This window comes from Eutrigla gurnardus (assembly GCF_963514095.1).
Source record: "Eutrigla gurnardus genome assembly, chromosome: 4".
NCBI lineage: Eukaryota > Metazoa > Chordata > Actinopteri > Perciformes > Triglidae > Eutrigla > Eutrigla gurnardus.
The window spans coordinates 14,050,243-14,063,930 of record NC_139918.1 but is presented as its reverse complement, the minus strand read 5'-3'; the positions used below and the strand labels follow the sequence as shown (position 1 = coordinate 14,063,930).

The window sequence follows — 13,688 nt, the reverse complement described above, 5'->3', positions numbered from 1 at the left end:
AGAATACATATCAAACATGCACTGCATATATCTTATAGTTACAAATACAAATTGGCAGTTTGGATGTAAAGCTCCAGTATGTCGTAACTCAGCTCAGTGTGTTTTAACCCCGTCACGTCAGCATGTGACGGGGTTAAAACACACTCTGTCAAACCAGCCTGGCCAGAGAGTCAGATCAGGATCACAAAAGCAGCAGGAAAGTGGGTTTTCTGTCATTTCCTACAACCCCGTCATCCGTCAGGCTAACTAATGGACCCGGAAGGAATACAGGGAGACAGGGAGCGGAGAGAGGTGATGGAGTGGAGAGTGTATCTGCTGAGAGGAGCTTACAGGCTGCAGGAATGTTTCCTGCTGCACTCATCAACAGGCAGATGTGTCCTGGTTAAAAAAACACAGTCACCTCTCAGTCATCTGAACAGACAGTGATGTGGCTGGTTACAGCGGTAATGTCGGCTTTCACAGCTGCTGTTTACGCTGCTGTGGAGAAGTGGAGGTGAAGGATGGAGAGATTTAAGTCGGTCTTATGTACAGACCTTCTCAAGAAGTGATGGAGGCGACTGTAAGCTGAATCGTTGACAGCCTGTTTGCTGCATTGTGTGTTTGTGTGTGTGTGTGTGTGTGTGTGTTTGTGTGTGTGTGTGTGTGTGCGTGTGTGTGTGTGTGTGTGTGTGTGTGTGTGTGTGTGTGTGTGTGTGTGTGTGTCAATGATCATTTCAGCGCATGTGGTGATTTATATCTGCAGAGTACAGCCTCTAACGAAAGGTGCAATCACTAGTATAGATGATTAAAGTTTCACTTCATATGGCATAAAACCCCGTCGCAAAAAATAGTTTCACATTCACCAATAAAAATGTTTTTAAAATCAGATTCTGCCCTTAAAGTGGCTGCACAGTGGTGTAGTGGGTAGCACTGTCGCCTCACAGCGAGAGGGTCTCGGGTTGGATTCCTGGTTCGGGTTCCTTCTGTGTGGAGTTTGCATGTTCTCCCCGTGTTAGTGTGGGTTCTCTCCGGGTTCTCCGGCTTCCTCCCACAGTCCAAAGACATGCAGGATGGGGATAGGTTCATTGGTGACTCTAAATTGCCCGTAGGTGTGAATGTGAGAGTGAATGGTTGTCTGTCTCTACATGTCAGCCCTGCGATAGACTGGTGTCCTGTCCAGGGAGTACCCTGCCTTCGCCCAATGAAATGTTCTTTGTTTCAGGATGAATCTTGAAATGAGCGTCAGCATTCAAAGAATAAAGAAGGCCGCTGCACTTGTATTAAAGGAGTAGTTCAACATTTTCAAACATACCGGAGTGGATTGATATATCTCGTGATTCCTTTTGTGTTTGTTCGCTAAATATTAAGTTATGATCAGGTCCCATAAAACAACAATGTGTAGCTTTTACACTGTTTTTGTGCGGATTGACGAAATAGGACATGTTAGTTAGGGAGTTTTTGTAGAGGAACTTTGCAGTCTTTAATTTATACTAAGCTAAACCAGTAACATCAATCTTTTCATCGACCTCTAAGCAACGCGAAAATTATTTTAAGGATTCTAGAAAATTAAGGAATTTTTATTGCGAAAAATTAAGAACCATTTTTGGTTCAAGAAACAATTCCTTCTTCCGGTTTTGTATTATCTCTTGAAACACATGGCAAAAAAAGGCATTCATAAAAGGTCATGTTTTCCCATTTTAGGATGATTTTATTATTTTTTTTTAAAATATATAATCTTAGGGCCGCTGTAGTAAAAAGAAAAAAAACTGAGCCAAGAGAGGCGGGCAATATTCCGAGAAAAAAAGTCGCAAATTTGCTATTTTAAAACTAGCAAATTTGCTACTTAATTATGATGCTAACAACTGGCATTTATGCTAGCTAACTTCCCATGAACGTCAAATTTATTTTTCTAATTAAAGGGACTTAGGGCAGGATCAAGAAATAAGACTCAACAGTGACACGACGGCCGTTAGGGTAACTGCAGCCATCTGCCAAGCCGGCGCGGTAGCGCGCACGAACTCTTCAGTGCAGCTGATGCTGTGACACGGTTATTTATTTACTCGCTGTTCACGTGACTGTTTACTACAAGCCCTCCGCACATGCCTCCGCGGAACTACGTTGGTAGCATACATCTGCGAACCGCATCATGTCAAGCGACGAAGTAAGTAAACAAGTGTTTATTTTAGTGTAACTTTAGGATGACGAATTGCCGCTGATAAAACCTTCGTTTTCTTCTTGGTATTACTTTTTAGTGGACTTTGTGTGGTGGTGGGTCGTTTTCCGGCCGAAGCAGAGTCCATTACTACACATACAGTACTTGAGTCCACCGCGCTTGTCTTCTTCTGGTCTCCAAGCCGTCGAGTACGCGCATTCAGCGTCATTTGACGTCACGTCCGCCGGACTGCGCGGGAAATTCGGACCACGAATTGCAGTACATCATGCAGCACACAGCCTGTTCAAGGCAATGGGGAGATATGTGTGTGGTCTCATTCTTTTTGGTTTTAAACGCTTCATCACCCATTAGCATTAAAAGACTTAAAGTGAATGTTTATTTTTTCACAAATCCTGCCCTAAGTCCCTTTAATACATAGTTTGAAAGGGGCAAATTTGCTAGTTTTAAAGTGGCAAATTAGCCACTTTTTTATACAATAAAGAATCATGCCCCGCTCTCTCACCTCTGTTTTCTTTTTTTTTTATATTCACGTGTATATATAGCCTATATCAACAAGTTCCTTGGATCTGCTAACACCAGATGTTTGCCGTTGCTATTACAAGAAGTGAAAGCTACTGCTAGCATTTGGCATCCAACTGCCCGATCAATAAACACCCATAAGATGACAATTTTGCCCATATAAAATTAACCAACAATAAACATCAACAGCCATCACCCTAAAGACCTTAGGGCATTAAGTAGAAAAATAAATGCGACATTCATGGGATTTTAGCTACATAAATCCTGGTTGTTAGCATCATAATAATGTAACAAATTTGAGACTTTAACTAGCTTTATAAAGTAGCAAATTAGCGATTTTATTCCCCAGAATATTGCCCACCTCTCTTGACTCCTTTTTTTTGTTGTTTTGTTTTCCTACAGTGGCCCAAAAACACCATTGTAATCTTGTCCATCGACCTCATGTTATCATTTTAAGTCTGTCACTCTTCTCTCTCTCTAGAGTCCGATGATTTGGATCCAGATCTGTCCAGGTTGGCGTCTCTCGGTTTTACCGGTTGTCTCTCGGTGGTCCACTTAAACTCAATCAGCCCTCTGAAAGCGGCTCTGCTCCACCCGGACTCCAGCCCCGTCATCATCTCGGGACCCTTAGTCCAGTCCAACTGTGGCTCCTCGGCATCAGCCAATCCCTACGCAGCAGAGAACACACACCACTTGACAGGTAGGAGGGGGAGTTAGGGTTGGAGCTGGGGTTTTGTTTTCCTTAGATTTGCTTTGGGTTTCAATGCTTGAAAGGAAATTAATATGTATCCTTCTACTAGTGCATTGAGGAAAGTGGTCAAGTATTCTTAGGATTTACTGTAAAATTTGTTTTACTGTCAACGTTCAGTTTTCTTCCAATCTTCCACCACAGTCCACAACCAGTCTGTCTTGAGTTTTCTTATATATTCCTTTTTTAAGTGCCTCCTGTGCCAGACCTGTTCTTACCCTTCAGACCATAAACAAGGCTTGGTTACCAACCCACGAGTAACAGGTTGACTTTGTGTCAGTTTGGTTACACAGCAGCATGATCATTGATTTGGAGTTGTGTTTGTGTCCACCTGATAAATGTAAGTCCTATATTCACTCTCTTTTGGCTCTGGTTTTGACCTTTCTAACTCCACATAGCTGGCTGTTAGTTAGCTCTAACTTTGTGGAGTTTCTTACTGAAAACAGCTGCCTGCTGTGGTCAAAAAACGATGCTTTGAGAGCGATGAGAGTGAACCAAAACGGTAAAATTGCAGGCCATTATTAGTCCCAACCAGTCACATAGATGCTTTCTCAGAAAACCTTGGTTTATCTTATGTTTAAGCAACAAAACAACTTGGTTAGTTTCAGTAAAAGGTCACAGTTTATGTTAAATTCAGTACAATTGTTGGAACGTAATGAGCCTACGTTACATACTTACATAACCATACTTGCGTGACTTAATACTTGCACTTTAATGTCACCTGACTTCTGTCTAATGTCACGTGGTTTTACATTGACATCACTTGAAATCCAGTGGGTCTCATCCAGATGCTAAAAGTTGCCTGGTACGGTATCAGATGCCGAGGGCCATGACAAAACCGTCCCAACAGCTAAACAATAAGATGAAACTCATTCAGGGTTTTGGGGCTCAACAGTGAATTTTTTCCCCCAAGGATAATCTGGACTATGCTTCCCTCCATAATGAATGCAAGACCGGAAAGAGTCCCTCGAGATACCTGTTGTTCCCAGCAAAATGGAAGTTGAAGCAATTTGTTTTTCTCTTTGTCCTAAATTATTGCTGACCATTTATATTGTAATAAAGGTTTAATAATAATTTGGCTAAAGACAAAAATCAAAAAATCAAATGAAATGCTGTAGCTCTGAAGATGATGCTGGCGTGCAAAGAAACCTGTGAGCGTGCTGTTTCCCCCCCTTTGTTTCTGTGTGTATCTATTCTTGGTAGGAGCTGCTGCTTCAAACTGTGTAATGGGCTCATTAAGTATATACACCTTGTTGAGGAGAATCATGACAATGTGCTTGATGAGATAATTAATTTGGACCACAGTGGGGAGTTTCCAGTGTCTTTCCTCTGCTCTCGTTTTTATCCAGCTTCACGTTGCTTTAATAGAGTGCTTTGGAGAACTGCTGCTGTATTCCCTGTCTGCTCTGAATGATGATACTCTGTCGTTGTCTCCGAATGTCTCTTCTATTCTGACTCCTTTATTCTGTGCTCTTATTTTCTTTCCATACTGCTCTCTCCACATCTTCTTTACATTTCCTCTTCCATTTCCCTTCCTCTCATTTCTTCCACCTTTCTCTTTCTCTGCTGTAGACCAGTCTGGTTCAGTAGGTTCAGGTGAACCTTTAGTCAATGCCATCAGGACTGACTCGGCTCTGATTGGAGGTACTGAAACCTGCTTCACCTTATTTTATTGTTTGTATTAGACTTCTATTCACTACCAGAGTCAGAGATTATAATTTCATTGTTGAGTGACATTCTTCTGAAAGCCAGCAACGGTAAGGTGATGGGCAAAAAAATTGGATCAAAAGTAAAACACTTTTTTGCTTAATTTGCGATTAATTGGTTCCTACAAGCGTGTAGATAGAAAAAAAGTGAGAGTCAAAAGTCATTGAAAAGTGTCCATTAAAATCTCTGTGAAAGGATAGCTGAACTAATTAAACTTCCGCCGAAATGACTTACTGATGGAGAAACGCTCATGCTGTTATCTTCATATGCAAACCAAAGTAATATAGTGCGAAATTGATTTCAGCTTTATTTTTGGAAGTGCTATTAAGTGAAAGTTTCAGTGGATAATGAAAAATGCTGAACAGAAGAGTCCAGCAGAGTCTGAGCATGTGACATTCTGTTTCACTTGAAGTTTAGATGAGTAGAACAAACCAGGCTGCAGGGCAAAAGAGCTCAGAACCAGGGAAGGCAGAGATGGGCAGAAAATATCACAGTAGTTTCACAAAGTTCTGTGACCGTAGTCGACTTATAGATTTACTTCCACAGAGTCAGCGTGACAGTCAGCAAGCTACCAGGCTTTCTAGGATTCAGAGAAATGAACACATCGTCAAAGCTGCGTTACAATATGGACTCTGCTCAGTTGGTTGTCAGCAGCTGTGAAAGAAGTATTCAAATAATGCACATAAGAGTAGAAATACCACAATGTAAAAACACTCCAGTACAAGTAAAAGTCCTTCAGTCACTTAAAGGAACAGTGTGTAGCATTTTTGGAATCTGTTAGCAAAAATGTAATAAAACATTTATGTTTTCATTAGTGTAAAATCACCTGAAACTAAGAATAATTTTAGTTATCTTCGGTTAGCTTCGAATGAGCGCTTAATATCTACACAAGTCCTCTTCATGGAGGCCGCCATGTTGCACCACCATGTTTCTACAGTAGCCCAGAATGGACAAACAAAAAACTGGGTCGAGAGGGGGCATTTCGTATTTTTATGTTACCTGAAGGCCACCGTAGATCCTCCGACACGCTTGGAAAGGGAGGGGTGAGCAGTATTCAGTTGTTGCGTTTAGCCTTTTTCCTACCACTGTGCTAAGCTAAGCTAGCACGGCGCTACCAGTTTTCTCATCTAACTCCGGGTTAGAAATCAGACAAATGTATTTCCCAAATGTCCAAGTATGTCAGAGTGAATGTGCTCTACCTCGCAGGTGTCATAGCAGTGGTGATCTTCGTGATTGTGACCGGCCTGGCGATAACCGCCAGATTCCTGTACCGGAGAAAAGAGACGTATCGAAACCAGGAAGTGAAGGTAGTCAAACGGGAGGACAGCCAAGATTTCCCTTTCAACAACCAGACTGAGCCCCAGAACGCCTCCACTGAAAACCCAAAGGAGTATTTCATTTAAGTGAAAACACCAGACAGGGGAGTCCCACCACGCCTCAGGACATTACACTGCACTCAGAGCCACTCTTAGCTGGAGGCTGTGGCTCCACAGAATAGAGAAAACAAAACAAAAAAGGAACAATGAACAGAGTTTTGTCTAACTGTATATATTGTATACTGACACAAACAGGCAACAGTGCTGGACTCATACAGTGTTGATATCCTTGTAAATATTTAAAAATGTGAATGTGGAAGTGATGTCGACAGCAAACTAATGCCACTCTGTCATACTGAAAAGTTGCAAATACTCTTTTGTGAAACAGTTTTTTGTGTGTTTTTTTTATGATTTAGAGTATTCAAACACAACTATGTCAGTGAATCAGGATGCCTGGCGTCTTGACTGGAGTCCATTTGCTGAAGCACGTTTCTATGCGGATGATGAATGGATGTTTGTTTGTTTGGGGGGAATTATTTGTCCCATAATTATCTTAAGAGGCTGTAGTCTCAAAGCTATGTTTAAAGGAAACCTGTCCAAGCATCGTCAGAGTCCTCGCAGCCTGCAAACATTCACATAACAGGACATTTTCTCCCAGCAACATCGAGCTACCACAGAATTTTGGTGTTAACAAGTAGCATCTTCAAAGTCAAGATATTCACATTCATCTCCATGAGCACATAATGCTTGAGAAATGGTACACTGCAGTCAAGACTTGGAGACTTTATCTACATTTTGGGTTCATTTTCCACCTCATTTTTTTTACTCCTTTCTCTTCTGCTTACTTTATTTCTCTTCTCTCGTATTCTTTCCATCGTGACCTGACAGAATAACATAAGTAGGGAACAGAAATACATCCATAGTTTGCAAGCTCTTCATAGAAAGGCTTGTACAGGTTGTTCACTCTTTTCTGAAAGTTTTCTCCTCCCTGCTGTAACACAGCCTGCTGGGAGTTTCCTCTCCCGCCTCTCCAACTGTCTCTGAAGTGTAAAGCTTTTAACACTGACAGCGGCGCACGCTAGCCAGCACAGTGGCTGCCTGTCACCTAGTGCACCGCGGACAGCTAATGTGTTGCAGAAATACTTATCTGCCTCGGTCTGACAGGTGGATTGTGACTAGATGGAAAGCAGAGTGGGAATGATATTAACAGCTGAAAATTAAGAGACCCCCCCCTCATGTGTTAATTCAACTCGTGTGTAAAGAGTGAAAGCAGAAAGAGGATCGACAGCAGCTGTTTCTCCATCTCCCACTACCGTCTCTCAAAGCACAGATGGGATTTTAATGACAGAAAGTTGCAAAAACTTCAAAGTGCATTATTCATCTCTTTGTTTGTGTTTTCTTTTGTTCCCCAAATCACAACAGCTGAACCGCACATTGTTGTCTCACCCACATCCTTCATTGTGCATTCTGTTGGTGAAGCAGCAGCAGCAGCGACCGTCCTCCATCCGGCGGCACACGGCTGCTGAGAGGAGCTCAACATGTAACCTTGACAGCCAGACAATCATGCAGACTGAGCGCGCTGGGCGGACACTGCAAACCAAAATATTAATCCAGATCCAGAGACAGGAATTGAATTTTTCAAAAGGCACCCACTGAGAACGCTGTAAAACATTAGCAGCAAGGCACTAACACATACAGTGAAGTGTGCAAGCTAGCGAGGAAACATGCTTCACCTCAAAGCTTCAGTGGAGCGTCACCGTGGAAAACAAGTTTTTTTGGTTTTGTCATGTTCAAGCCACGAAACAAGAATAGTTTCACATTGGCTCCTGTATTCTGAACATTTTGGGTTAATCTCACATTTAAAAGAAAAAGGTCTGGTCACATCAGAAAGTAAGACATCAAAATTAATCCACTTCATGAAACATTTGAGTCTTGGGACAACTAGCTATTTGGTCAATTAGTAGAACTGGAAAAGCTAATGGCTAACACGCTAGCCAGCCAGGAACCACAATAGTTCTCTCATCCTTTTTCTAATTTCTATGTACTGGGAATCCAAATTACAAATGATTTAATTTGTTTCTAATAGGGGAAACTGTCACTTAGGAAGCTATATTTATCTTGTACCATTAACTCCTCCCTCACAACTGTCTGCAAACTATTCACCTGCGACAGAGGAGGTGAAATAAAAGTGGATGGTGGAGAAGGAATGAGCTACAACAACTCTCCTTTCCCTCCGAGCCACGACTGGTTGGTGGTGTAAATCTTCCTAAAACGATTTACTTTTCCTGTGTGAGTGAATCTGCCGGCCATTTGAACAGGATGAAGAGTCATTTTGCAATGTATTTTTTGCTGTTCTAAATGCTGATGGGACCAGGCCTAAAGGCTGGTTATATTGTGCAATTTCCTTATTGTTATCAAACCCAAACGAAAAGACTGAATCAAAATATTGAATTGTCTATGTTGTCTTGATATATGTAGTTTATTCCACTGTGCCATTGAAACTATTTAAAAACACTGCCACACCATTGCACTGGGTAATACTTTCTGTTATTAGCATGAACATGCTGGAGGTTTTTTTTGAGCCAGTCACACACACACCAACTAAATACGCTCTAGAGCACAAAATGTGAATAAATCCGCTGCTGGAAATGCCCAATAAATGCACCGTTTACTCCTGTTTGAAATATGTTTTGAACAGTTGTTCTGGGGCAACATTGAGCCATTTTATAAAAGAGAAACTATATCTGTGACCTTTGTTTGTATCTAATATTTACATGTTTATTTGGAACCAGTGGGGTTTGGGGACGAGGACACGGACGGGTTGGGGAAGTCAGATACCGATTAACGTATTGTTGACTTTGGTCTTTTCATGAGATTTGTTGACAGCAAGAAAAGAAAAACAATACCAACAGCCGTAAGCTTGAGTGTCGATGTACATCCTCTCTGACAATACACTGGTTGAAGTTTGTTCAGTGTAATTGTAATGTTGGTGAATAACAGTGATGTTGTAAGTGAAATGCCATAGAAATGACATTTTATCCACCTTCTGGTTTATCCACAAAATCCTGTTTGATGAAAATAAAAAGCAATGCTTTTTTGCCGCTGTAGCTGAAAAGTTTTTTCTGCATTATCATCACCAGAGCAACAAATATGAACAGGATTCACTCTAATTGCTTTTGTGAACCAATTTGTTCTTTCGTGTAAATGTCTGATGGACAGAAAGCTGACGTGTCTTCACAACAATATCAAAAGGAAAGTCACATTTATTGTAGTGGGATTGTTTTTCAAAAAATGTAAACCACTGAGATCTTTTGTTTCTTTGTTAAATGAAACTGACACAGAGCAGAGACTTTCCCCTCAACAACCGAGACAATTTACATACATTTACATGTTTTACATTTGCTCCTTTTCATGTCTAAGCGTGGGAGGATGCTCATCCGTTAGCACCGCTGACGTGTCTCATGGCTGTTAACTCTGCCGACCACAGATGAGGTAAATATGTAAAGCTGCGAAGCATCCAACAGCGGAGGATATCAAAGTGATTCTCTGTGAAGAGCCACTTAGCCTCTCTGCCCGTTTAAACACTCAAGACGCCTGATTTCATTCCTCAGATCAGTGATCCCTGTTTGATTCATCTAAATCTCCTTTTAGTGGCCGTGATCAGAGGAAAGATGTGACTGACATCTTCAGCATCAGAGATGTTGATTGAAGTGAAGAAAACTTCCAACTAATCTACTGCCAGCTAGAATTTAAATGTGACGACAGATTCGGTCTCATCTGTTGCCAGTGAAGTGTACAATTAATGTGGTTGATTAGGAGGATAACTATCTCTGGGACACAGCTCCATTTCAAGAAGGCTTCAATATATCATTCTACGTTCACGTTCAAAAGACCTTTGATGCGCTGAAGCAACGCATTTCTTCTGCCGTGGTATTCCTGCAGCTCGTGGAATTATATGCAGCTCACTTTTCCCTTTTTATTGATTCACACCGAGAGCTGCAGAGCTGCCTCTGAGTTTTAAATGAGGTGCTAATGTGTACAATGTGTCAAATTGTACCTCTTTAAACTACATTTAAGTGTGATCACACAGGGGCCAATTTGGATTTCTTTTGCCAATATGAATGCTTATTTCATAAATCTGTCTTCTAGTTGAGTCATCGCTAACGTTCATCAACTTAGTTCAGCATGCTAACATTTGCTTATAAGCATTAAATGTTCAAACAATCCAATACTTCAAGTATCAAGTATTGGACATTAATTATACATTTCATCTAATGATGGATATCAGAGGATCACTTACGTAATCAGGATTCGTCTTCTGAGAAACATGAATGTTAAAATGTCCTGGCAATCCATGTTATAGCATTCGAGTTTTAAAAAATGACCTCAAAATTAAAGTTGCTCATACTTTAGATTCTCACAACACATCTTGATTAGTTTGGACTGCAAAGTGAAGACAAGGGAAATATCACTTCATGATGTTCATGAACCCCAACTGAAACAAAGATCATGAAGGACCGAGCTCCCTGATTGTTGTCATTAAGGCTCAGATAATATTCTTGTTTATCACTCATGGATGCAAAACGTTGCCAGCCGGTTTCACCGTGGCATTGATTGATTGATTGATTGATTGATTGATTGATTGAGCCTAAGCAGAACTATTTCACCCGATGCTCCATAGTTTCTCCAGCACCATTTCCATGCAAATGAATAATTTAAACTATAGTGGAGTCTCTTTACCTGTGTTTTCTGTTTTTCTGTCCACGTGATCTATACGTCACATTAACAGACAACAAACACAGCCGATGCTCACCATGAGGCCGAAGGCACGGAACCCGCTGAGATCAGATACCTCCATCATCCTTCATGCTCGTCTTTCTGCCATTACAGTCGATTGGTTCTGCTTCTCTTTCTTCCTCCCTTAAATCGCTCAATTATTCACCACTGCTTCTTCTCAGCCAGGTAAGAAGCAGCTTCAAAAGCTGCGAATGCTGCTGCAGCCAGTTGCATTAGTGGCTGCTGGGATGGCGGAGGGGGAGCGTGGTTGAAGCAGGACACATCGGCATGTTTATGGGAGCAGCTGAAGCAGACAGGAAGCATGTTTTTGGGGTGATGATAAAGTAAATGTGAGCTGTACCGTTATGATCCTCTGATTACAACGTGCAAAACTCTGATATAATCATGTACAAACAGTTACAAAGCTTGCTATTTGGTATGGTTGTGTTTTAATAATATGCTGAATGGACAGGTGGTAACGAGGAGCGGCCGGGGCAGGTGGAGGGAATCCAACCGAGAGGGACCGGGCACAGAGAAGACATGGTCCGACAGGGAGGAGGCCGATACAGATATGGCACAGAGAAGACAGAAGAGGTTGAGATCAGGAATCATTGAGGGGCCAAAAAGGTTTACCACTGAGATGCTGGAACAATCTGCTGAGAGATGATACTGTACTTATGTTTTTTATACACAAGAGAGTTACATGATGATTTGTGTTGCTGCAGTCCTCAATGAAAAACAGCAGACAACTAACCTCCATCTGCTGATGACCGTCACGTGAGATCGAAAGCTCCAGAACAGTTTTTTGTCAGCCACCGTAGTTCTCCTACTACACACGGCACATGGTAGAAGTTTCAGTTGGTTGCGATTTGCAACGTTGCCACTAGGTCCTACACACTAGACCTCTAAGCATAATTGTGGCTCCACAACTAGGACTTGTACAGTAACAGAGTATTTCTACACTGTGGTATTTAAATATCCATCACATGATGCAGACGCTGGTGTTTTTTATTCTGCAGGAGGAAGTTTCATAAGCAGCAGAGGCAATAAGAGCAACCCAGCAGAATTTCTACAGACTGATGCCTGCTCACTCGTCGCGGTAAGATTAATTTATCTACGTGTGTTAAATTCATAGAAGTAAAAAAAAAAAACACGTGTATGGTCCTCGTAACGTTAGGCTCTTTGGTAAAGAAGAAGACTGAGTTTCTGAATGCTCAGCATTAACCGCTGGCTCTTTAATCATTTATGCACTGAATCTGATTTAAAGATTAAAATCGTTTTTTTATCATGAGTGTTTTAAAAGGAGAAATGGGATTAGCTGAACAAATTAAATCACCGAGACCGCAAAGAGTTTTAAACCTCGACATACAGCCAGTTCTTTGATATTATTGCATACATTTTGTATCAAAAATAGACTCATATATTAAAAGATCATACATTTATATTGAGATGTCTTCAGGGCTCTGAATGGAAAAAAAAAACTTAATTGATTCTTGACATGGTTTTATTATACCCCAGAGAAGCCAGACCTCTGTGTATTCACTAAATCCTATTGCTCATGTCCTGTCCCTGTCGCAGTATTATTACTGAAAATTATCCTCCTTAATATAACAGTGAGCGATGAATGATCTAATAGAGTTGACTGTCTGTCAGCTCTTCTTTATCTGTGCCCACTGACAGTGGGCTCAATAATTACCTGTGGGAAGACAAACTAACCAGACCACTTAATGAAGAAACTTCTGGAAACACTGCTGTGTCTATTTCAGGCCCATTCACTTTCCGTCTGACAGTTGGAGCACTTCTACAACTCGGATCGGCCACAAAACTTTTCTGGTTGAATTATCAGAACAACTTACAACTCCCAAGATGCACTTTGGCTAATTCTGTTACGCTCACCGCTAACGTAAAGAAAACAGGTTTTATGAAGTTGCTTAAATCTATTCACATTTGGATTCTGGGTGAATTTTGGATGAATCACACATTACACAATTTTCACATTGAGTAGTTTTGAGCTGACATGCCAACATTGCCATTAATTCTGTGCTGTAAGACTCGCATCATTGATTTCCATCTTACCTCTGGGTAATCAGTTAACTCCTGCTAACTCTGCTCCCACTTCTGTGTTATGAACGGCATGAGGCCGATACTTGAGAGAACAATCATCATCATCATTTTAGCTCCCGACAACACCTCTTGGCTGTTGTCTGAAGAGATATGAAGATATTAAAGCTCAAGGTTAATTAATAATCATCAGTGTATAACACAGGCTTGGTCAACTCAATGCTGTTCCATGCTGCAGAAGAAAAACAACAATGCTATATTCTTGTTTTCTAAGGATGATGAGGAACGAAGCTGCTCTGACGTCTGGTGTTTTTGTGTACCTCCTCCCAGAAGGCAACAGGGTGAACAAGCTGTGGCTGGAGGAGTATTGTCTTTTAATATCCTTTGGGCTCTTTGCAGGCACCTCCTG

General features: G+C 41.3%; 1 protein-coding gene across 2 annotated transcripts in view; it reads left to right on the top strand.

The window, feature by feature from the left end:
- Window positions 1-8,739, top strand: part of LOC311012214 (contactin-associated protein-like 4) — a 100,233-nt gene extending 91,494 nt beyond the window's left edge. Inside the window, exons 22-24 of one of the 2 annotated variants that reach the window (XM_084007580.1) lie at window positions 3,153-3,371; window positions 4,992-5,063; window positions 6,333-8,739. In XM_084007580.1, coding sequence (XP_083863706.1) covers window positions 3,153-3,371; window positions 4,992-5,063; window positions 6,333-6,529 — 488 coding nt within the window. In that variant the 3' untranslated portion in view covers window positions 6,530-8,739. The remainder of the gene's footprint in view (window positions 1-3,152; window positions 3,372-4,991; window positions 5,064-6,332) is intronic. The other variant, XM_084007581.1, reaches the window with a different exon arrangement.
- The last annotated feature ends 4,949 nt before the right edge of the window (window positions 8,740-13,688 follow it).